The 23,739-nt window shown below is 38.1% G+C and overlaps 1 protein-coding gene across 1 annotated transcript; it reads right to left on the bottom strand.

Annotated features, from left to right (window-relative positions):
* Positions 1-869: 869 nt before the first annotated feature.
* Positions 870-23,502, bottom strand: LOC107671279 (histone acetyltransferase type B catalytic subunit-like). Its single transcript, XM_016464172.1, has 11 exons — positions 23,365-23,502; positions 22,677-22,748; positions 22,129-22,204; positions 21,883-22,003; positions 16,127-16,306; positions 15,358-15,479; positions 11,679-11,783; positions 11,379-11,416; positions 6,733-6,884; positions 4,555-4,671; positions 870-1,129 (listed from the first exon to the last, which is right to left on the bottom strand). The coding sequence occupies exons 1-11, from the start codon at positions 23,393-23,395 to the stop codon at positions 962-964; spliced, it is 1,182 nt and encodes a 393-aa protein (XP_016319658.1). The 5' UTR covers positions 23,396-23,502; the 3' UTR covers positions 870-961.
* Positions 23,503-23,739: the final 237 nt, after the last annotated feature.

Below are 23,739 nucleotides of genomic sequence, written 5' to 3'. Positions count from 1 at the left end.
AAAAGTTAATTTCTTAAAAAAAAAAAAAAGCTACCCCAAACTTTTAAACAACTATGCACTTCAAACACATACTGTATTATAAAGTGAAGTAACATGTGGCCAAGTATGGTGACCCATACTAGGAATTAGTGCTCTCCAAGTATGGTGACCCATACTCGGAATTAGTGCTCTGCATTTATCCCATCCAAAGTGCACACACACAGCAGTGAACACACACACACCGTGAACACACACCCGGAGCAGTGGGCAGCCATTTATGCTGCGGCGCCCGGGGAGCAGTTGGGGGTTCGGTGCCTTGCTCAAGGGCACCTCAGTCGTGGTATTGAAGGTGGGAGAGAGCGCTGTACATTCACTCCCCCCACCTACAATCCCTGCTGGTACGAGACTCGAAGCCGCAACCTTTGGGTTACAAGTCCAACTCTCTAACCATTAGGCCACGACTTCCCTATGCAACATCAAGCAGTGTCTTATGCAAGTTTTAAACACTGTAACATCAAACAGTGCAGAGTTACAGTCTGATAAGTAAAATGAAGATTTTATTTTAGACACATTTGAGCAATATACAAAACATTTTATTTGTTTTTCAAAGGAAGTGCTTCAAAATCTACATTTTTTACATTTTAAGGAAAATGTTTCATGGAAAAAACTAACAATATCAACTCAAAAATCTTCAGAGTTCATCTTCACAGTAGACCAATGCACTCTTCTCTCATGTGAATAACTGCCCATCATCTGTCTATCACAAGTAACAAATGCAGATGTGTCATGTACAATGCAATAGAACAGTATGTGTGATATTGTGTGTGTGTGTGTGTGTGTGTCTGGGCCAGTCTTTCCAGGACTATGCAGAAGTCTCCCAGATGTGTCATGTACAATGCAATAGAACAGTATGTGTGATATTGTGTGTGTGTGTGTGTGTCTGGGCCAGTCTTTCCAGGACTATGCAGAAGTCTCTGTGTGTTCAGGCCTGAGCCAGTCGCTCCAGGACTCTGCGATACTCCGCCAGCACGTCCTGGTAGCTTTTCTCCAGCTCCTCGTGTTGCAGTCTCGTGTCCATCTGGCTGATGTGGGACGCCAGCTCCTCTGGCCTCAAACACTTCTGCATCTTAGTCAGCTCACGCTGGTTTTTCTACACACAAGGCAAAAGCGGTGTCAGTACAGCGCAGGAGAAAATAAGATGCAAAGCAGTTCACCAGATCCCATCCAAAAGCTGCCATTGAACAGAAACCCCAGGGCACATGTGATTACATCACAGCTGAACTTCATGTATAAAAACCCAACGAGAGAACGAGAGAAGAAATAAAAGAGCTATGAACAAAAACTGAGTCTGTACGGTTGTTGAGAGGCGTTGGCACTGAACCAAGACTGACGAAACATGAATTCAAAAGAAAGCGCACACACACAGACACACACTCATAGAATATATACAGATTTAGGATTCGCATTCACTAAACTCGCAGCTTCATATGCAGTGACAACTGTAAGAAGCCATCAATCAGCTGATTTTCTTTTTAATCTACTTTTTCTAAAACGTCCGCAGGGAGTTTACATGCATGACATATCAGCCAACCACAGCTGTCCTCATAGAGCAACTTACATTTTAAAAAACAGCCACTTTAAAATTTACATTTGAGGTATTTCTGTGTGTAATTTATGATACACGAATGTCAAAAAGTAATGTTGCCACAGACCTTGTTTTACTCAAATCAAAAACCACTATTAAAAAACCTATGGGAAATTCCAGAGGGAAGCCATGGTGAATTAGCCTGTCTACAAACTGATAGCACGACTGAACAGCTCTATTGTGTAATTCCTTTAGTGTGTGCAAATCCAGGGATGTCAAAGGTACTGAGGCCAGATTCACAAGACATTCTTAAGAACACAATTCTTCTTTTTCTTTTAAGAATAAAGTTAAGAATATTTTGTATTCCCAAAACAAACACAATATGTGTATGCGGTCTACTCAATGAGCGTGACAGTCAGTGTTCAAATGTTCTTGGTCTAAATCCCTGTTTAAGAGATATTAATGTCTGAAGTGAATGTAAACAGGCAAAATATCAGATCTGTGCATTAGGTCCTACAGTGTCAATCCAGCCTATATCTATAATATTAATCAAACAACAATTTATTTATGTTGTAAGACTTTCCAGCAAGTGTGTATTGAAATGTTGGGCAAAGTTCATTATTAATGAATCACCTCCTGCATCCCTACCTACATACACACACAAACAAGATTTTGAGAAGACAGGAACATCTGCTGCAACACATTCTGAGCAAAAAGACCTCAAGAAGAGTCAAGACACATGCAGCGAAAAGAAACAGCTAATCGAGTTAAAATATAAATGAAATAAGATGAAAAGATAAAGACCACTGCACAAAATCTCTGGCAGCAGAATTTTGCAAAAACCTCCTGAGAATTGCAAAGTTCCAAAACCTGTCTGACATTTATCCTACTGTGGAACTCAAAAAGAGAAAGTCAGCAGAATGTTCACGCTGCTCTTTACCATACAATGAACACAAACAGTAACTAGAACATATTAAAGGGTTACTCCACCCTAAAATGAAAATTTTGTTATTAATCACTTACCCCCATGTCGTTCCAAACCCGTAAAAGCTTTGTTCGTCTTGGGAACACAATTTAAGATATTTTGGATGAAAACCGGGAGGCCTGTGACTGTCCCATTGACTGCCAAGTAAATTACACTGTCAAGGTCCAGAAAAGTATGAAAGACATCATCAAAATAGTCCATTTACCATCAGTGGTTCAATCTGAATTTTATGAAGTGACGAGAATACCTTTTGTACGCCAAGAAAACAAAAATAACGGATATGCACCACACGGATACGTTTTCTCTGTTTATTTACGCTTTGATTTCAACGAAAACAGCGTAACCGTGTGGTACGGCTGACACAGAACAGCATACGCCGTTTGTGTTCAGTGGATACTCTCCAAAATGGCGCTACGGTGACGCGGAGACGACGAATTGTTGAATAAAGTCGTTATTTTTGTTTTCTTTGCGTACAAAAGGTATTCTCGGAGCTTCATAACGTTAGGGTAGAACCACTGATGGCATATGGACTATTTTGATGATGTCTTTCATACTTTTCTGGACCTTGACAGTGTAATTTACTTGGCAGTCAATGGGACAGTTAACAAGCCTCCTGGTTTTCATCCAAAATATCTTAAATTGTGTTCCGAAGACGAACGAAGCTTTTACGGGTTTGGAACGACATGGGTAAGTGATTAATGACCAAAATTTTAATTTTGGGGTGGAGTATCCCTTTAAGCTCCAAAAAAAGGGGGTAAAATAATAACAATAAAATGCCATAAAAGAATTCCAGAAGTACGTCACATACTATTTTACAAGATTTCTGAAGACATATGATAGCTTTGTGTGAGAAAGAGTCATGATCATTTTATTCTCATGATCATTTTGAGAAAGAATGTCGTATATATATATATATAAACAGCATTTATTTGAAAAAGATATATTTTGTAACATTATAAATATCTTTCCTGTAACTTTTGATCAACTGAATTTTGATTAAATTAATTTACTGACCCCAAATTTTGGAATGGTAGTATATTTCTTAAAATATATTGGCCAATACGATAATGCATAGATTTAGTTTCTCCCATAATCAGTGCAGAAGTTGTGTGGGCTTACGGATAACTGAAGACATTAAAATAAAGCGTCAAACTGCTCAAAATTATAACTAACATATGCACAAGCCTGCAGAAAGATAACTATCGAGGTCAAAAGAATTTAGTGATACTGCACAGCTCCAGTCCTGAGATACGCAACTGTAGCGTGTCTTCATGCAGAGAGAGCGGATTAGAGAGAGAGGCCGTGTGCAGGTGACTGGGTGCTGCATTCTTCCTGCTAAATGGCTCTGCTTAAATCAGATGCAAATCTGTAATAATGACACTTGTTGTGAATGAAGCTCGTGGTGTGGATGTGGAGACTGCGGCTGCCGCCCGGCGTGAGCCATTATACCCTCAAACAAACCCAGACCGGGGCCTCGGGTCCCTCTCGCTCTTAACACCGCGTGAGAGGATCACACAGGAAACGCCGCAAACTATTCACGCCACTCAATGAATAAATTATACCAGACAAAGACTGCAGAATATCAGAACAGCAGCACTGAAAGACTTTTGTTTCTTTTCATTTTTATACAGCACATTTAAACAGGGCTAGAAATGTGCAGCTCTCTTTGAAGTCCAAAAATGCTTCATTTCACATGTTGTAGTTTGAGCTGTGCGGTTTGGAGAACGTTATACAAGCAGGCCAATCTTGGCAGTCGCAGCCAGGGTTTGTTTTGGCAAGACTTCACTTGTTTTGTTGTTTCTTGAAATCCATGTTCAGCACACGAAGCTCAGGCTCTGCGCTTTATAACTGACTAATCATTGCATGAGAGTTGTAGCAGTTACGCCTAATGGGTAATGTACTGAGTCAGATTGCAGTATTCTGCTTCTTAAAAGCAGTCAGTCAATGCAGACAAAACAGGGATGGACCTACAGCTAACATGAGCAGATAAAACACACACACTTACTCTGTAGGGTCCATAGAGTCTTTTTTTCACCTCCAATCGAAATTCTTTGGCTTTCTCTTCATCGCTCATGTCTGTGTTTCTGAGACGCAGGATTTCATAAACACGGCGTGCATGTTTCTGAAAGTTAGACAGCAGACAAGAGACATACTGTAAAGCTTTGTTTCTTTTAACACATTCTAGCTTTTTCAACCTAAAGTTTGGGGACAGCATCTGTGGCACCTTGAGCAGAATATGTGAGGTTCAGATTTTCTTGCACTTGCATTGTTCTTTAGTAAAATAATGTTTTGTTCAAATTGTGAACATTGTCAATACAGTACTTTAGAGGTGGAACTACTTTCAGTTGAAAGTCTGGTTATGCATTACCAATGTAATTCCTGTGAGTAGAGTTCAGGAAGAACATAATTTTTGCAAAATAAACACAGATAGGGCGATAAGGATACAAAGATGAAGGGTCTTCTATCACCCTGAGGGGGTTTATTTTATGATAATGACCAGATGACTGTGCAATATTCATTCAATCACACTGTTTTCCCAAACAAATAAATAAAACATGGACATGAAATACTGGTTTTAAATGATTTTATGTGGAAAATAAAGAGAGCATTGAGCGATACGAGAGGCAAGATCTTGCACAGCTATATAAGAAATGCGTAAAAATGGTCAGTGTGCCACAGATGCTATCCATAAAGCATAACATGTCTGTGACATTCACAAATGCAAAAGTCAAAACCTGAATCAAAAACATCATGCAAATTATAAATATGGCTTCATACTAGAGATATAATCATATGAAATGTTTACTGTGCTATGTACTTTAGGTACGTTTTGCTATAAGTATTTTTTATATTGATGAGGGGAACGAGCATAGATGATTAAAAAGTTTCTAATCAACCAAACATGAAAAGGAAGCTTACGTCGCATGTCATATTAAAATAAGGTGTAACATCTAATGTCCATATGCTAACTCTCAATGGAGAATAATGTAGTTTTGTAACAGCAAAGAGCAGCAATTACGGAATGACTCTTTAACCTTGTCCAATTATCTGGGTTAAAACCATCATGCTCTAGGATTCCCGTGCTATTCTGAATCTGTAACCATGACTCCGAGAGGTCCACCATACCACACGCAGTTCCCACTAGGGTAGTATGGAGAGCCAAGCATTTTGCCTGGCCATGCCACAGGCACCACCCTGAGATAATCACTCACAAACAACATGAACAGAGGGGATTGTGGGGCATAAAAGGGGATGCTGGGTTATAATTGGAGCAGCTAAAGAGTGGCCGAAGTGGCGAGAGATAGAGGAGTCCCACAGGGGTCATTGTTAGGCCCACTCCCACTCACTACCTGCTAATGGCCAGCGGCCTCCAGAGGAAACGGATGTTCACTCCGACCTTTAGGGTAGCATTACAAGTTGGAAACCCATCAGGACAAAGCCAATACCTCTATATATAAATGCACAAACACTTTGTAGAGTTAACTGTATAATTACTTGGCTTTCTTATCTACAACAGCACCAGTAAAGTTTTACAGCAACAGTAAAACTTCAAAGAAACATGACAAAAATAGTGCTGGGTGAAAGAGCTGAAATTTATGAATTTAAATATACAGTATCTTGAAGTTTGTTCTGAAATTACTTTAAATTTTTAGTTTTTTTTTTTTGGCAAGCTATTGTTGATAAGCATATTCAAAATAGAGTAAAAAAAATGGTTAGTCTCCCAATAAAGAATGGTATTTAATTAACTGATATGCATCAATATAACCATGTAAAATGAACAGTGCTACACATATATTTTTAACTAAAACATTTCGAAGCATATAAAATGCCACGCAGGAACTGTTGCGCACATTTTCAGTGATGATCACATACCATTGACTTTGACTAAAAACAAACAGTTTAAAAGAACCGGATTCATTAAAATGAATCAAACTATCTAATGAGGTTTGAAAACAGGTGCTATTTAAATATCTCGGTCTTCACACTCTAGTGAAGCTGGCCTACTGGGATGGTCTTCAGGAAACTTAATAGCAAAATAAAATGCACATAAATCATTATAAGTCTAAAATATCTATTCAATGTACAACACACTGAGCTGAGGTGCTCATATAGGCAATGCAGGTCTGAATCCAGCTTGTGACTTCATCTCATAGTAAGTAAATAAACCTGCAAGGGATGTTACCTTGTTGATCTTGAGTTTCTCTCTGGCCTCAGACACCATCTCTTCACTGAAGCCCTGAGAGAGTTTCTCACTGGAGAAGGAGGGCAGAGTCAAGCACAGCTTCACCAGCACAAAATCTCTCAGCTTCACATAGTTTTCAGACGGGTCCTCCGCTGCGGAGCAGACAATTACAAAAAGTCAACTCATGAGAGTCTTGAAAGTTTTCAATTGGTAAAATACAGTATGAAGATATTGACGCCAGACAAACATAACTCAACCTCCAAGAAAACACTCATTACTTATGCTGAATGCATCATTAGTGAGAAATAAGCTAGACGCATGTTTACTCTGGTAATCAGGGGAAACAAAGACTTACTAAACTAATGACTAGTAGTTAGTCACTGACCGAAGAGACAGACAGAGTAGAAAATACCTAGATTAGGGCTGAACGATATGTGGAATATTTACAATATATTGCTGCTGATGTTGTTGGCGACATACAATTCAGCAACAAGCTATTATCATGATTTTAATGCACTTAAGAAAGACCGCACTATTAGACTAAAGTTGACCTTACTGCCTCACAAACACAGGAGCATTAAGACAAATGTTTTAAAAGTGTCTAATATCTTCAGTAGCAAAAATATCAATAGAATAGCCAAGTTTGATTTATTTCATTATCAGTTGACTTTTAATGAATCGATTCAAAATGCTGACATTTTTTTCTTTGTGTGTGCCATCAAAAATGTTCATCGGAGTGTCCATATGGCATTTTGTGTTATATTCCAGTGGTTCTCAATTGGTTTGGCCATCAAGCCGCTACCCACTTTTTTAGGGGAGATATATATATATATTAATAGAGAAACGCGGCAAAACGGTGGTAATTCATACATACACAGCCTCTCTCTCTCTCCCTCTCTCTCTCTCGTGTAAATAAACACTTGATGAATTACACTTTTTTGAGAACAGAATATTGAAGTGGAGATCGCTAAACTGCAAGCTTACTGGTGTTTTCAGAAAGCAAGCGCGTTTATCTACAGTGGAGAGCGGTCCACTGCTGCACACGTGCCACAATATCGATACAGGGCCAGCTGTATCGATACTCGTATCGTCAAATCTCTGTTACGATACATCGTCGTATCGAACACAGCACTAATATGTATATATATATATATATATATATATATGTATGTATATGTATGTGTGTGTGTGTTAAAAAAAACAGCAAATTTATTTCACAAAAATTGTCGACACACAAAAGTACTGTCCCCCTTTACTTAAAATATATGACTAATACTGATGAATAAACAGCCTATAAAAGGTAAGGCTATTAAACAGTCCCAAACTAGTTTTTGTTAATACAGTTAAGTTGGTATAAGCCACCACAGTCATTTAAACATATACAAAATAGCACAAAGTGAAAATAATATGGCATTTGTGGGTTATGGAAACAACAGTTACCATGGTGAATACACAATACTAACATGAACGGTTAATGAAACATGTAAACTGCTCCTGAATAGAATGAATATCATACCTTCATGCAAATCCTTCCCAGCCTACACCCAAAGTACCAGTTACGTGATTTATTGGTACTTTACTTTTATTTCACTCATTGCATGCTCGTAGTTTCTTTTGCGCTTTAGTGAAATGACATACAGCGCGCCGCCGCATTTGTGCGTGCAACTGAAGAGTGCACGCTACGAGCACAGTATAACGTCTGACAGCCCAGGATAGTTCATTTTTCTGAGGTGAGAGACTTTTTATTTATAAGTTACAAAAATGACAATAAAATAATGACGCTGACATTATGTCTGACAACATCTAATCTGACCGCAGATACTGAAACAGTGCGTTTTTCTCAGGCAGTCTTTACTTAAACTGCATCTAACAGAAGTGTCAACAGCTTTCACGCACGTCTTTCAAAATAAGTCTCGAATCAGAAAAATTTAGAATTTTTTGTAATTGATGTTTCTTTGACTGTACACTTCACGACCCACCAGTTGAGAAACACTGTTATTTGCAGTAAAAATATATGCAGGTAAATATTGCTGTTTATTACCATGTATGTACTGTTATATTCATGTATGATTGAGGTAAATTATTAACTATTATGTGTGTTCATTTAGTGCAAAAAACAGGTTGATTATTATTAACTACATGTTAATAAACATGACTGTTTTACTTCTTGAATTACACACTTTGGGGGGGAAAGTAATTTCACAGCTAGCTAACTAGATAGACAAATAAATAAATAAGTTTTTCTTTCTCTATACATAGAGAGAGAAATAAACAGAAATGGTAAAATAGTGAGTGCTGGGTAGATTTGGTAGTGTGGTCGCCCCCACTCTCTCTCTCTCTGAATAACTGTGTCTTTGTTGAGGGGGTGAGTGAGTGGCAGCATGTGGCCAGCACATTTCAGGAGCAAACTGCCGGCAATTAACATCACATCCCTTCACCTCCCCAAAACTGAAGGCAGAGCAACTCAACAGCAACAACTGCCGTACCAAAGGAAATACACAACACTTTGCCCTCTCTCCCTTTCACACACATTAGAATGGATGTGTGATCAGATCATACAGGTTGGCTTTCTGAACACACACTCTAATGATGCAAGGCTTTAATTCATTAATTTTTTGTCAGATAAAACATAAAAATTATAAACGACTGGATTGGAACTGTCATGTTGTCATTTTTGGCTGTATTAATGCATGTAAAAGTTGGTCAACCAAAATTTGTTTTTTTCTTTTCCATATCAGTCATTTATTATTGCAAACGGATGGATGGATGGATGGACGGACGGGATAGATAGACAGACAGACAGATTTTAGTCGAAAATGTTTTATTATTTGAGAATAAAGAGGCTGTAAGTTGATGTGAAGTGAATGAAACTATCATAGCTATATAAAAACAATATAGCTATGCTACTACAATGTAGTGCTGTGTTCGATACATCTATACAACGATGTATCGTCACAGAGATTTGACGATACGAGTATCGTAGTGGACCGCGCTTAATTTGAATACAAGAACACAGTTTAAAATAGAGTAGAAAAGGTTTCTAAAAAATAATGAATAGAGCATAATATATAGGCTACAACAAGGTTTAATCTGGCCGCAGAGGAACACAATCAGGGCTGCCTGATATAAAGAGACGTAATCCCCGAAACAGAGCTTCCCACTTGCGCAATATGGAAATATCTGCTAAGCGTGCTACTTGTTATTGTCAACTGGCAACCATGTGCACGCGCGCTCTCTCCACTGTAGATAAACGCGCTTGGTAACCTACCAGCAATGTAAATATGATTTTTTTATATATTAGAATGAGTACATTACAATATAAATTTATTAGAACGAGTACTTTATTATTTATGGGCTTAAAAACAAGATGCAAACAATCAGAATATTGTACCTGGTGGGGAGTGCCCAATGTAAACATGAAACATATGCCATTACCTATATTGTACTGTGGTACATTTATGCAATAATGCAGAGGTATACCTTCATAATGCAGAGGTCAACTGCCTGCTCTGCCAATAGTTAGAAATGGCACTACAGTAAGCAGTGTTTAATAAACAGCTGTTTTACACACACACACACACACACACACACACACACACACAGAGTACAAAAGCTTTAGTGATGCTGCACAGAACAGAAGATACTTAGGCACAATACTAATTTAAGGTTAGAGCTCTTGAGGCTTTGAGCAGCGGTTCTGCAAGCACAGCTCCAGCACCCTTCAGACACACACTACACGACTGACTTTACAGAATCTGCTGAAACTCACACTATAGGACAGAGGTTTTGCTCAAAGACCAACATTTTACATTGAACATCAGGTGGGGCACATCACCGTAAACAAAATTGTTAATCAAACAAAAGTAACAAAAATATCTTAATCAAAAAAGCCTGACATATGAAGTAAGTCAGAAAAGGCTTTTTTATTTATTTTTTATTTTTTTAATGGAATAGTTTACTGAGCCTGAGTTACTGAAACTCTTTTTTTTCAGTAAAAAAGGAGTTTTAGGCCCAAACAGATGCTGACATTTATATGGTCAAAAGTAAGATTCTGACAGTTTGTTATGTAAATCAATGAGATATTTATAACAGTATAACAGACTACTTACATAAAATCCATATCAATTCAGTTGTCACTCTATACTTCCCAATGATACGTCTTAGTAATGATGTTTAAATGCTTAGTTTTATGATCAAAGCTGTGTAGTTTGTTTTTTTGTTTTGTTTGTTTGTTCTTTTATTGTGGGGGCAAAACATATAATAAAATGCAATGCAATGCTTATTGAGAGATAATCATTAAACCCCAAAAACCTGATGTATCATATGTGATTCATTTTAACATGATTTTTCTAAACAATTATGTTTGGATAATAAAGTAAACCTAAGTTGCTTCAGTCCAGTAAGTGCTCAAGTTGAAATATTTCTAACAATATAAAAGTTATTCTTACATTTTCTGCGTATTTCTGTATTTATTCGACTATTTGTTCTACGCACGATTACATGCTTAGTTGCAATTTATTCCTTGCGTGGTTTTCCCCTGCTATCAGAACTCATTTTGGGTTGCGACCCACCATTTAAGAATTACTAAAACAGACAGTCCCACTTTCATCCGCCTCATTTTAGCTGCTGAAAATATTCTCAAATACAGTAAGCAATGATATCATCAGTCTCCGAGAGGTTATATCTGTTCATTCAGCAGTAGCCAAAGTAATGAAACGTTAGTACGACTTGCCAATCAATACATTAGACTCGTTTTCAAAACCAGCTTTCGGGCGGGTGATGCTGAATTCGTGGGTCTTATAATACCCAGAGAGGGGCTGGCGCTCAAGAGACGCAAGACGGTAATTTGGGAGTTTTAGGGACAAGGGAGAGAGAGATGTGTAATTTTCTTTTCCTTTTTTCGCAGAATAAAGCAGATAGTGGGCACGTGCTTCCTCGGTAATTACCTGACACGTGGTCTGGTTTTGTCTGGGTATACGTAGTAATTATACACTGTCATGTAGCCAACCGTTGCGTAGAGGGTCTCTCCATCCTTATTGTACTTTTCAAATCTGTAAGAAAGACAGAGAGATCGAGAGAGATGACAAAGGCGGGCAGGTCAATCGTAGGCACGCTCCCATGCACCGGACCCCCCCCCTCGTCACTGCGGCGGGCCAGTGGCCTGTCGCTGCACCTGCTGGAGACACTGAATGCATTATGCACTTAATTGGTGCACTGCAACTTAGAGCAGAGAGGCAGGCATCTAGCCTCTTCACATCACTCCAGTCCATTTGCCCATTGTCTGTTTTAATAGGTGCCAAAGCAAAGAAAACACAGGCAGAGTCCCCTTCGCTACCGCTGGAGACTTCATTATTCAGCGTTTCAAAAGACAACAACATTCAATTCAGCCTCTTGGCCTGACTCAAGAAAGAAAGAAACACAAGAGCAAAGAAACAAGACAAACAACACAAAGGAAACGCTTGCCAGATCAACAATTTGCCTCAATGCAGGAGAAAATATAATTAAAGCAGCCTGATAATTGGTCCCACAAAAGCAGGAGAGGCGTAACTGGGCCCGTTCGGATGCTTTACATGTGCACGTGTGTGAGAGAGACTCAGGAAAGCACTGCTCAGAAAGTTACTGTTCACTATTAATGGTCACTACCTTCTTATCGGCACTCGCTGGCTTTGTGAGAGCACTTGATGTCTATTTTTTCTCCTTAAGTTATCAACACTAGTCACGAGTTTTTGCCAACAAGTCACATTTATTCAAAGGCTGAGAATATACATCTAGAACTATCGGAGAGCCTCTTTATTTAGCATTTTATGGAGCTTAAAATATGACAAAACTATTTGAATTTGTGTAAATTTGAATTATTGTCAAGTGTCATTTAACAAAACTGAATATTATGTGGCATTTAACATCGTTTTGAATTAGATTTTTTTTTTTAACTTGAATATTTGAAATTTAACACAATTTAATTTTTTTATGGCAGAGTTTTATAGACATGTATTTTCAAACAGCTGATTTTTTTAGACTGCAAATATCCAGATGTGCGATCTGAATTTCTGCGTTTTGAATTTTAGAATATTGAATTTGATGTTCTGATCTTCTTCATCTTGAAAACTTGGAGCTGTATTTTTAAAAACTGGATATTTGCAGTCTAAGAATTCAGAACAAAAAAAATCAGCTGTTTGAAAATACATGTCTATACAAAATCAATTGTGTTAAATTTCAAATATTCAATATTCAAGTTAAAAAAATCTAATTCAGAACTATGTTAGATGCCACATAATATTCAGTTTTGTTAAATGACACTTGTCAATAATTCAAATTTATACAATTCAAATTCAGATAGTTTTGTCATATTTTAAGCTCCATAGCATTTCTGTCAGTGGTTGTCAATTGATTTTGCTTCTGGACCCAGGTTTTACATTCATATCAAGTGGTAAACAAACATGTCCTTAAAGAAACAGAACTTTATTAGTCTTACCATGATCTGCATGGCCTAACAATATGCAAAAAGTATGTTATTAACATGCCATAGGCTAAATACATTGGATACTGGGCCAAATAATGGAACACTGTACTTTATATCGAACATATCTAATTAAAACTATTATCTGGGGTCCAATACAAGGAATAGTTGTGAATCAAAATGAACATTTTGTCATCTGGCCCTCATGTTGTTCCAAACCTGTATGACTTTATTCAGCAGAACACAAAAGAAGATATTTTGAATACCAGTGAGTTATATGGGTATTAAAAAAAAAACAGACATTTCCCAAAATTATCTTCTTTTATGTTCCACAGAAGAAAATAAGTCTTATATTTGGAACAACATGAGGATGAGCAAACGATTACAAAATTGAAGTGGAAAGTACATGCTATATCTGTGACAATATCTGCGGCATGCTGTCAATTACCACAGTTAATCATTTAGATTTTAGTTAACAAAAATTGCACTTACAATAATGGACATACAATGGAAGTCTATAGGGCAAGACATTTCAGTGGGATTCAAATAGGGCTGGGCGATATGGCCAAAAAAATTATCACGGTAATTTTTTTCATATCAGTCGATATCGATAATTATCACGGTAAATGTCAAAACTTTATTTCTTTCAAGTTTAAAGCCAGATTTTTGCTCCAAAGTGAAATAAAACAAGACCATTCATTTTCCTTAACAAAATAAATATCTGAATAGAAAAATTTGTTTCTTAGTTTCTGCATGTTCTGATGAGTGATATTTCAAATCAAGAAACAGGTTTGGGTTGCCTGATAATATTAATAATAATATCACTTTTTTGTCTCTTAGAAATGCACATTTGATAGTAGCATGAGTTAGGATGCAGAGGTACTTTGTTCATTATCAAAATCAGTAACATCTGTAAAAGAATTGTAGCAACCTAATTTTTATACGGTTAAATTTATTCTGACCAAGATTTTTTTTTTTTTAATTAAGCATTGGTCTCCCATAGTAGCATGCATTTAAATCATGATAAACACAGTTAAAACCACGCATATAGCACCTCAATACCATGGTAAAAATATAACTATGTGGTTTTTAAGTAGCCTATTTGTATGAAAAACAGTAGTCTAAAAACATTCAGTATAAATGCACACATGCTATAGCTTAATCACAAATACGTACTATAATTACCATTACTCCTGTATTAAAATTCAATGTGAATATCTCAAGTTTCTGCCACAATACCTTGGTGCAGTGAGTGTTACTACAGTAAATTCATGGTAAATGATAGCGACGTGTAGATTGAAAAGCCTTCTGACTGTCTCGTTACACACAGTGTTTCTCCTGTTTGGCTTTAAACTAGTTTAAATCACCGAGTCATTTGAGTTTATCGCTGAGTTCAAGCGCTTCACACTCGATCTCACAGCGTTGCTTAATGCTCGCGTGACCGAGTAAACGCATCTGCTCTACTGTAGAGAGCTCGCGCGGCAGTTTGAACTGTGATCCGAGCAGATAAACGGTCCATGTCGCTCGATTCAAATGAGTCGAGCTGATTCGTTCCGCTTTTGGCGCATAAACATTGTATCGAACATTTATCAAACTCTTCATATCGTTTTATCGAGGAAAATTATATCGCGATAATTATCGTTATCGAATTATCGCCCAGCCCTAGTTTCAAAACAGCAATGTGAAGTTTGTTTTATTATTGTTATTTTTTATATAAATTGTTCTGTACAGAAATTTATTATTTGACCTACAGTCGTCTAAATTATCCTTTTAGTGGTTGGATTTCTGTTCTAGAGGGAACTCTACTGTTCTTTACAGCTGGTTATGAGTTACAGACAGGTGATGTAAATGTGTTCTGACATCCTTGCATGTATGATGCAAACTTTTAAGTATTCGAAAGGGTCTTTATTTTAAACTGTTTGTGTCTTGCCTTTTAGACAGAAGAGCATTACAAAAAAAAGAAAAAAAGTAGTCTTTTTAAATGTTCCCAAATTGAGAAATGAGGGATTCTTTTCTGTGGTAATCAACAGAAGGCCACACATGCTGTCAATAGTCTCCCCTGAATATAGACTATTCTTTTATTATGAATGTATAAAATGTGACAAATATAAGAATGCTTCAACGCTGATACAGACTAAATCTGAATCAGGTCTGGTTTAGGCACTCACACGAGGAAGAAATCCCATCGATCATCATCCACATCGATGAAACTGGCCGTCTCGATGAACCACATGAGAAATGTCTGCAAGCGCTCATGGTACTCTCTGAACCCTGGACACGAGGTATCCACCTGAAACGATGAAGAGCAGATCAAATCCATGTTGTGTTCACAAGGAAATGTGCTAGAACGTAATTCAAATGTGCAGAGGCAGTCAACATTTCCTAACAACACTTTTGCATAACATTACATTATGCATTACGTTGCATACATTGAAAAAAGTCAGTCTAATAAGATGCAGCAAGAAGATGCATAAATCAAATAAGTACAAGTAAGCAAACCCTAAGCGACATGATATACAGTTATAAACACAACACTAATCTTTCAATCAACTTTCTCCAATTCTGACACTTTTATTTTCTGCAGGTAACAACAAAGCCTATGTGAGCAAGATCACTGCAAACCACACTGTGCGACATGGATCTAATAAACTTGGGTACGACATGCATGTAGACTGTACGATGATGATGCCTATTGACTCGTACACTACTCGTTTCTATAGAAGAATAAAACGTCATCAGCATGCGCTAGTGCTAGTGAAAAAAAAAAAAAAAAAAAAAAAGCATGAACGCTGAATGCGTGGTTAAAACCACAGCCGAATACTTCTCACTATTCACGATCCACACTGCCGAACCTGTTACAATGGCCTGAAAACTCAATCATATTCCAGTTTTCCAGCTGTCAAAGCAGTGACTCACATGCTGCGGGAAACTCTGTACCTTGTGTATCTGGTAGGTGAGATCCTCTCCTGCCTCCACATTGTGAACTTTGTAGGTGTGCAGCAGGCTGCCGAAGGGTTTGAAGTTGGCCTCTTTCTCCAGAAGAGAGATGAAGTCATCTGTGTTACAGCAGAAACCAGCAGGAATGATCTCTCTGATCTTGCCCTCCACATCGTCTGGCTGAGAGCAAACACAGAGAAAGAGCAAGCTGCCTTTAAATGACTCCCAACATTTGAAACGAGGAAACAGCATTTATGTATATGTGTGTTACAATTCAAACAAGAGATGCAAAGCAAAGTCACAAGAATCACAAGTAAAGGACCATGTGAATCTGAAGTCACACTGAAGTTTAAAGAAAGAAAAAAAAAGACTGAACAGAATGTATATGTGGAAAAAAATTTGTTTAAATGAAGATTTCTTATGCCCTCCAAGGCTGCATTTATTTGATCAAAAATACAGTAAAACTGTAATACTGTGAAATATTATTACAATTCAAAATAACCAATTTCTAGATTAATATATTTTAAAATGTAATTTATTCATGTGATCAAAGCTGAATTTTCAGCATCACTACTCCAGTCTTCAGTGTCACATGATCCTTCAGAAATCATTCTATGCTGATTTGCTGCTCAAGAAACATTATTATTATCAATGTTGAAAAGAGTTGTGCTGTTTAATATTTTTGTGGAAACAGTGAAACATTTTTTATTATGAGTTTTTGGATGATAGAAAGTTTATTTGAAATAGAAATCTTTTGTAAACATTAACTTTCATTATACTGTCATATTCGATCAATTTAATGCATCCTTGCTGAATAAATAAATACCTTTATTGAAACCTTATTGACCCCAAACTTTTGAACTGTAATGTACATCTATTTTAAACACGACTTAAATATGACTTCAGAGGAATATAGCACATATGGATTACTTGACACTTCAATGGTGTCTTTTGTCCTTTTAGGAGCTGAACAGCCACAGGTCACGGTCAGATTTCACTGCATGGCTTGAGCATTCTGCTAAACTCCTCACTTTTTGCTACATGGAATGAGGGGTTGTGAAAGATGGCAGAATATTGTGCTGATCTATCCATTTAAAGACAAAGATCAGCACACGAGACCGAACATGTGCATCTCTATAGAGGTAACATGCATTCATCTTAATCTAAAGCACATTTCAAACTCCCACAGAGCGAGAGCGGTTAACTCAGCTGTGTCTAGTGTACAGTGAAAGCAGCTGGATTTAATCATATAAACTGAAGTGGCACATTTATGAGTTATGCGTCTATTCCCCTGGTGCTCGGCCTTACATATAATCACAAAAGAGCCCTAACAGAGTAATTCCCTATTGTTCTGTCATTAAGCTATACTTCAGCTGTGATTGGCACGGCGCAAAAAGGAATTAAAGGAAAAAAATACATATTTTTGTGGCACAAAAAGGAGACCCATTAGGCAATTAGCAATGTCAGCTGAGGCGCGGGACGAGTCCAACTGCGGGCATTGCGCGGACCTTCCGGCCCGCGTGCTCCGAACCCGCCGCGATGTGGCTCGCGGCCTATTCGGGATCCACCAACCCCAACGGTCGCCCCGTTCCCCGGTCTCACTCCCCGAGGACTGCTTCCGCCCTCCTTCCAACATCGCGGAGTTTGTATCCTTTAGCCAGGAGGAGGGGGATGACTCGATGTCCATCTCGGCCTCGGAGAGGGAGGATTGGGCGGGATCGGAGTCGTTCCCATAACGGAGAAATATCTCCGTGATGTCTCGTGAAAGCTCGAGAGGGAACGCTCCGGTTACTATCGTAACCTCGGTTCCCTGAGAGCGGGAACGAGACATCACGGTGGTCGCCGTGTTCGCTGCTCGATCAGCTAAGCTGCGTTCAGTATCAGATTCGGACGTAATTGACGCGTGCACCGCATTTTATACTGCCGCTCGAGCTCGTCAGTATTTGCATGCGATTTGCATACTTTGCGTCAATTGGCCAGTCATTTGGACTGGCGGGAGCCAATAGGACTTCAGGAAAGGTTGGAAGGGAAGGAGTTCCCATAACGGAGAAATATCTCCGTGATGTCTCGTTCCCGCTCTCAGGGAACCGAGGTTACGATAGTAACCGGAGCGTTTCCAGCCCCTCTCTTCCTGTGCCTCCTCTGAAAGACCACTTAATTGAATACATTCACTACTTATCTTAAACCATGAATATCAGATGAAGTTCCCCCCACCGTAATGTGTCCCAGCTTCTCACCGGGCAATACAATTTAATGAATTGATCTCGACTTAACAAAAACATTTTTTAAAAGCCTGGACATGTATAATAAGCTCCTGTGTTGTGAGGCTGGTGAGCGAACTCAGTCAAACGAGTTTGCCCTCTCCATTCACGGGCCCCGGGGTGGACAATAGCGCCGCCCCCCTCCTCCCCGGGATTTTTTTACCCAGCAGAATGCGCACCCATGTTTGCATTGTATCCATTTCCAGCGGGGCTGACATGAGAACACTTTGTATTAAGTTGCTAAGCAGGGCCCTTTGGCCGCGTGATGGGCTGCGCTTGTGTCGCAGGACTCTTCATTCACAACGGCCACAAAACACACGACAAAAGGCTAATGCAACACGCCGCTAATTCCTGCTCATTCAGACATCAGCTAATATCAGAAGGGGATCGGTGCACCTGCAGCTCAGTAACACTCACTATTGTACCACTGCATTACGGGAGCGAAGAGAGGACGACAAGAACGGAGCAGACAGAAAATGGTAAAAACAGACCGTTTCTCAGGCAAATTGTTCAATCGCACAAATAAAAGCGTGGCATTGTGGCGTTCCTGTATTAACTAACAGCGCTTAAGGATCCAAGACTCTTCAGAGTCTCAAGAATGCGTCTTCTTTATACGATGGGGTCCAACAACAGCATTGAATCCAATTACACTGAAAAAAAAAAAACCTTTTAATCAAAGACATCTTCATCTATGAGGAAAAAAAGATGAAAAAAGAACCCAATATGAGCAACGGTGAAGCGCTGTAAAAGAAAAGACATAATAAAATCAACTATCCTCACAATAAACAACTTAAGTATGTTTAGCGGCTATAATTACATGCCACGCTTAAAGGTGGGAGACATTCAGAAATGCCACTAAACATGGCCACGTGGTGTCGGCACACAGTATATAATTAGGTCTAATACCAATAAAACAGTTCAGGTCTGACTTTATCCAACGACCGAAATCCTTCTCACAGACAAGCAAGCTTGTTCTAATACTGCACTCTAAAAAATGCTGGGTTAAATACAACCCAGTGCTGGGTAAAATAGGGACAAACCCAGCAATTGGGCTGTTTTGACCCAGCGGTTGGGTTACTACCCAGAAGGCTGGGTTCCAACCGCTGGGTCAGAACAGCCCAATTGCTGGGTTTGTCCCTATTTTACCCAGAACTGGGTTGTATTTAACCCAGCATTTTTTAGAGTGTGTGGAAAGGATGAGCTGCAATATAGGTCAATGTGTCTGTTAAACACATTTGCTCTCTGTAGGTTTTATTAGCTAGAATGAGAGTCTGGGATGGTGTGAGATAGGCCTATAAAGAGTTATAAAGCCATGTAAGCGTCAGTTTTGCTTTGCTGGTTGACTATAGCAGCGTGAGCACAAAGCACTCCAGTCTTGACAGATGTGACACGTGTTTCTAAAGGTCCAAAGAGAACAAGACCAAACTTGCTTCCGATGGCATCAAAGCATATAAACAATATTGTTACACAAATCATATATGAAAGGTGTAATAATATTAACAACAATCAAAAAAAATATTAAAGGTGGGGTAAGCTATTTTTCAAAAACGCTTTAGAAAACTGATTCGGGCCGAGTAGCAAAACAAACTTGTAGCCAATCAGCAGTAAGGGGCGTGTCTACTCATGATGTGGAGGAGAGAGCGTTCAGTGCACAGGACGGACATTAGCCGAGCTGAGTGACAGAAAGATAGAGATGGCGGATAAAAAACAAAAGAGGAAAACGTCTGCGGAACAAAAGAAGGCTTAAGGCAAGAAGTAGGACCCGTGTAAATATCGGATCAGCTTTCCAGCGCTGGAGAGAACTCAAGGAGTCGAAGGCCTGCGGGCAAGACCCTTTTGGGGTAGGGGCGTGTTTGTTTTGGTGATTTCAAATGTCAACATTGGCTTCCAGAAATCGCTATCTAAAAAATATATATAGTTAAAAAGTGGGCATGAAATGGAAATTCATTTTCTGCCTTCTAAACGCATTTTGCATTGATCTTGTTGTAAACTACACATTTATGCATGTTTTATCTTTTTTAATTATCTCGTAATTTTTTATCAAAATGTCCTTCTGGTGAAATAACAGACTTTTCTCTGATGACACATGCTTAACTTCTCTAACTCCCGTCCCTTTCTTCATTTTGTAATTTTGTTGTGTGTTTTTGTCATTTACCTTTTATGCTTTTCTATATTGTTTATTTTTATTTCAGTTGTAGTTATTTTAGTATAAATAAATTAAACTGAGAAATGCTGTCTTGGCAACTAGGCAAAATAAAAAAAGTTTACTCTCATATTTTATTTCAGTTAATATTTATTTTAATAAGAAGATTTTTATGGTTTTAGATGTAATTAACTATAACAACCCTGATCACATTATAGAAGAAAAGATCCGCTTCTACTTACTGTCGCAACTTTAAATATTAAATAGACTAAACAGTAAAACTATCTGTGCTACAAACCAGTGTGTTTATGATTACTAAAATAAATTTAAATATTAGAAAAACAAATACCAGTTTGCAATATCAAGCAGCATAATGGACCGTTTTTGTACCGTAAAATGACTGGATTTTTAATTTGTAATTCCTAAATAACAAAAACAATGCAAAACATTATTGACGGGCTTACAATTATAATATGTGACCCTGGAGAACAAAATCAGTCTTAAGTCGCTGGGGTATATTTGTAGCAATAGCCAAAAATATATTGTACGAGTCAAAATTATTGATTTTTCTTTTATGCCAAAAATAATTAGGATATTAAGTAAAGATCATGTTCCATGAAGATATTTTGTAAATGTCCTACTGTAAATATATCAAAACTTAATTTTTGATTAGTAATATGCATTGCTAAGAACTTCATTTGGACAACTTTAAAAGGCGATTTTCTCAATATTTAGATTTTTTTGCACCCTCAGATTCCAGATTTTCAAATAGTTGTATCTTGGCCAAATATTGTCCTATCCTAACAAACCATACATCAATGAAAGCTTATTTATTCAGCTTTCAGATGATGTATAAATCTCAATTTCGAAAAATTGACCCTTATGACTGGTTTTGTGGTCCAGGGTCACATATAATAATCAGTTATAATTAATTCTAGACTTCCACAAATCATTCTCACAATAAAAAAAAAAAACTATATTAAATTGATATTAGCCAGATGAATAACGTTATGGACTTGACTTGATTAAATTAGCAGAATGTGGAAACAACAACGTTCAAAAACACCAAATATTTAGGATTTGCATAAAGTCTGCATTGACTGGCTCCTACCCTTGCTTACTGTTGAGTCCTGCGTAAGTTGGAAAGCACACTGAGGCGTGACGTATAACTGCTGATTCTACAGTCAGCTGACTCTCTGACAGCATTCCTCTCTGTTATGACACTAAATGCTGCTCTCCGCCTGTGCACACTCTGTTCAGAATGTGATGAAAATGTAAATGTATATTTTCACTGGACTGTATGCTACAAACACTGTGCATGTCAACACAATCAGTGAGATGGTATGACATACCTCCACACAGTCAAACGTGTCTGTGACCCTGGCTGTGTACTTGACTTTGAACAGGGAGCTCAGGTTCCCTGCACTGTAGTACAGCTGGATCTGAAGACCTTTGTAGCCAAACGCCACTTCACTGCGCAAAAACAAAACACAAGGATCGAAGCAATGGATCAAAGTAGTGGTGCCAAGAAATTACCTTTTAGTAAATATATACATGCACAAGAGTATATTATATGCCATGGTGTGTGTGATACATACTCATCTCCAAACAGCTGATGACTGTACTCGGGGTGAAATGTTGTGCTTTCATCGCCTAGATCCTCTGGAAACCGCACTACATCAGACAAAAGACTGAATTTATATCATATGAAGGTGGGCATTACATATCAGAAAGGAGTCAAATCAAATAGGAGTTTGTTCAAAGAGTGCATAAATAGCTGTTTAGCTATTGGTCAACATTAACTATTCACAACCGATGTGACGTCGCCAGAAAACGAAAGCAATTTCAGATGACGAACACGTTAGTTTTTGATGAAATTTTTTTTTTTGATTTGGAATGACATCCATTGATGAATCGTGCATAACTAAGTCCAGAAATGTGCAATCAATCAATAAAAAAATAGGGTTAACTTCATGTTGAATTATATTAATCTGCAGGACAAATGCATTCTAAATAAAATTTAAAAAAAGATGCTACAGATGATTTTTATCAAATGTATAGACCTAAATGATAACTTCAGAATGTTCAGATTCGGTCTACTGCTTTATTAACCATTTTTAATTTCTAGTGATGATTAATGATTTACCTAGTTTCAGACATACAGCTTCATTAGTGTCGCATTTATACTCTGCCAGTTTCTTCTCCATGTCATTCACAGCTGTGGGGAAGACAGAGAAACATGTCTATCATAACAGCACAAGTAAAATGTCCAAACTATCATTTCTTGTCATCAGCTACACAATTAAAATAATACAGTACAACACGATACAATATGTGCATAGAGTTGGGTTTAAATGTCACTGCATTAAATAACATAACTCATACTGACCATGTGGGACTTCTTTGCACAGAAAATCTAGCATTGCTCTTTGGACCATCTCAAATCATACGGGACAACATGATCATCAGGTTTTGTCCATGTCAGCTTGAGTGCTTTAAACTACTGACTTGTTACACTGCTTAAAATATAAATGCTATAAGATGCTAAATAGAAGAATCTGCATTACTGGTCTTATGCTTTTAGACTCAAGTGTATGCATGTATATAACGTTAACCATTTAATCACGAGTAACGTTATTTACATCTTTCTACACATATGCATCTTTACTTCTATTGATCCTATAGATATACTCTGATCTCAGATAGACAAGCATGGACGCATCTAATGCTCGCTACACTGCACACAGCTGCACCATCCTGATGTGCGATGTTTTATCTGTGTGGGATCTCGAGTGTGTTAGAAACTCGATCAGACAAGCGTGTAAACAACACACGTGTGCTGTTCATCTCTGTGATGATTAGCATTTAGCCGCAGCTAAAGCTCTGCTTCTCAGACATCAGCGCGCAGCTGCACCGCTCGAGCTCTAACAGCACATAAACACACGCGCTTAATAACAGCAGCACAAATAAAACACAGCCGCTATTATAGACGGTTTTCACACTCACCCGCCATTTTTGCACGTCTTCTCTTCTCAACCCGCCAAATGCCGAAACCACTTCCTGTTTACCCACGTGCTTCCGCTCGCTGTCGCCATTGGAGGAAATCCCAGGACGTTTGTTTCGCGTAAAAACAAACAGACTTAATGTAAGGAATATGTCCCTTTAGCTTTAAATACAGGTAATACCATCTCAAATAAATTGCATCAAGT

Source organism: Sinocyclocheilus anshuiensis, unplaced genomic scaffold, assembly GCF_001515605.1.
Source record: "Sinocyclocheilus anshuiensis isolate Anshui unplaced genomic scaffold, SAMN03320099.WGS_v1.1 scaffold284, whole genome shotgun sequence".
NCBI classification, from domain to species: domain Eukaryota; kingdom Metazoa; phylum Chordata; class Actinopteri; order Cypriniformes; family Cyprinidae; genus Sinocyclocheilus; species Sinocyclocheilus anshuiensis.
The sequence above is the reverse complement of the archived record's forward strand: the minus strand, read 5'-3'. Positions and strand labels throughout refer to the sequence as shown.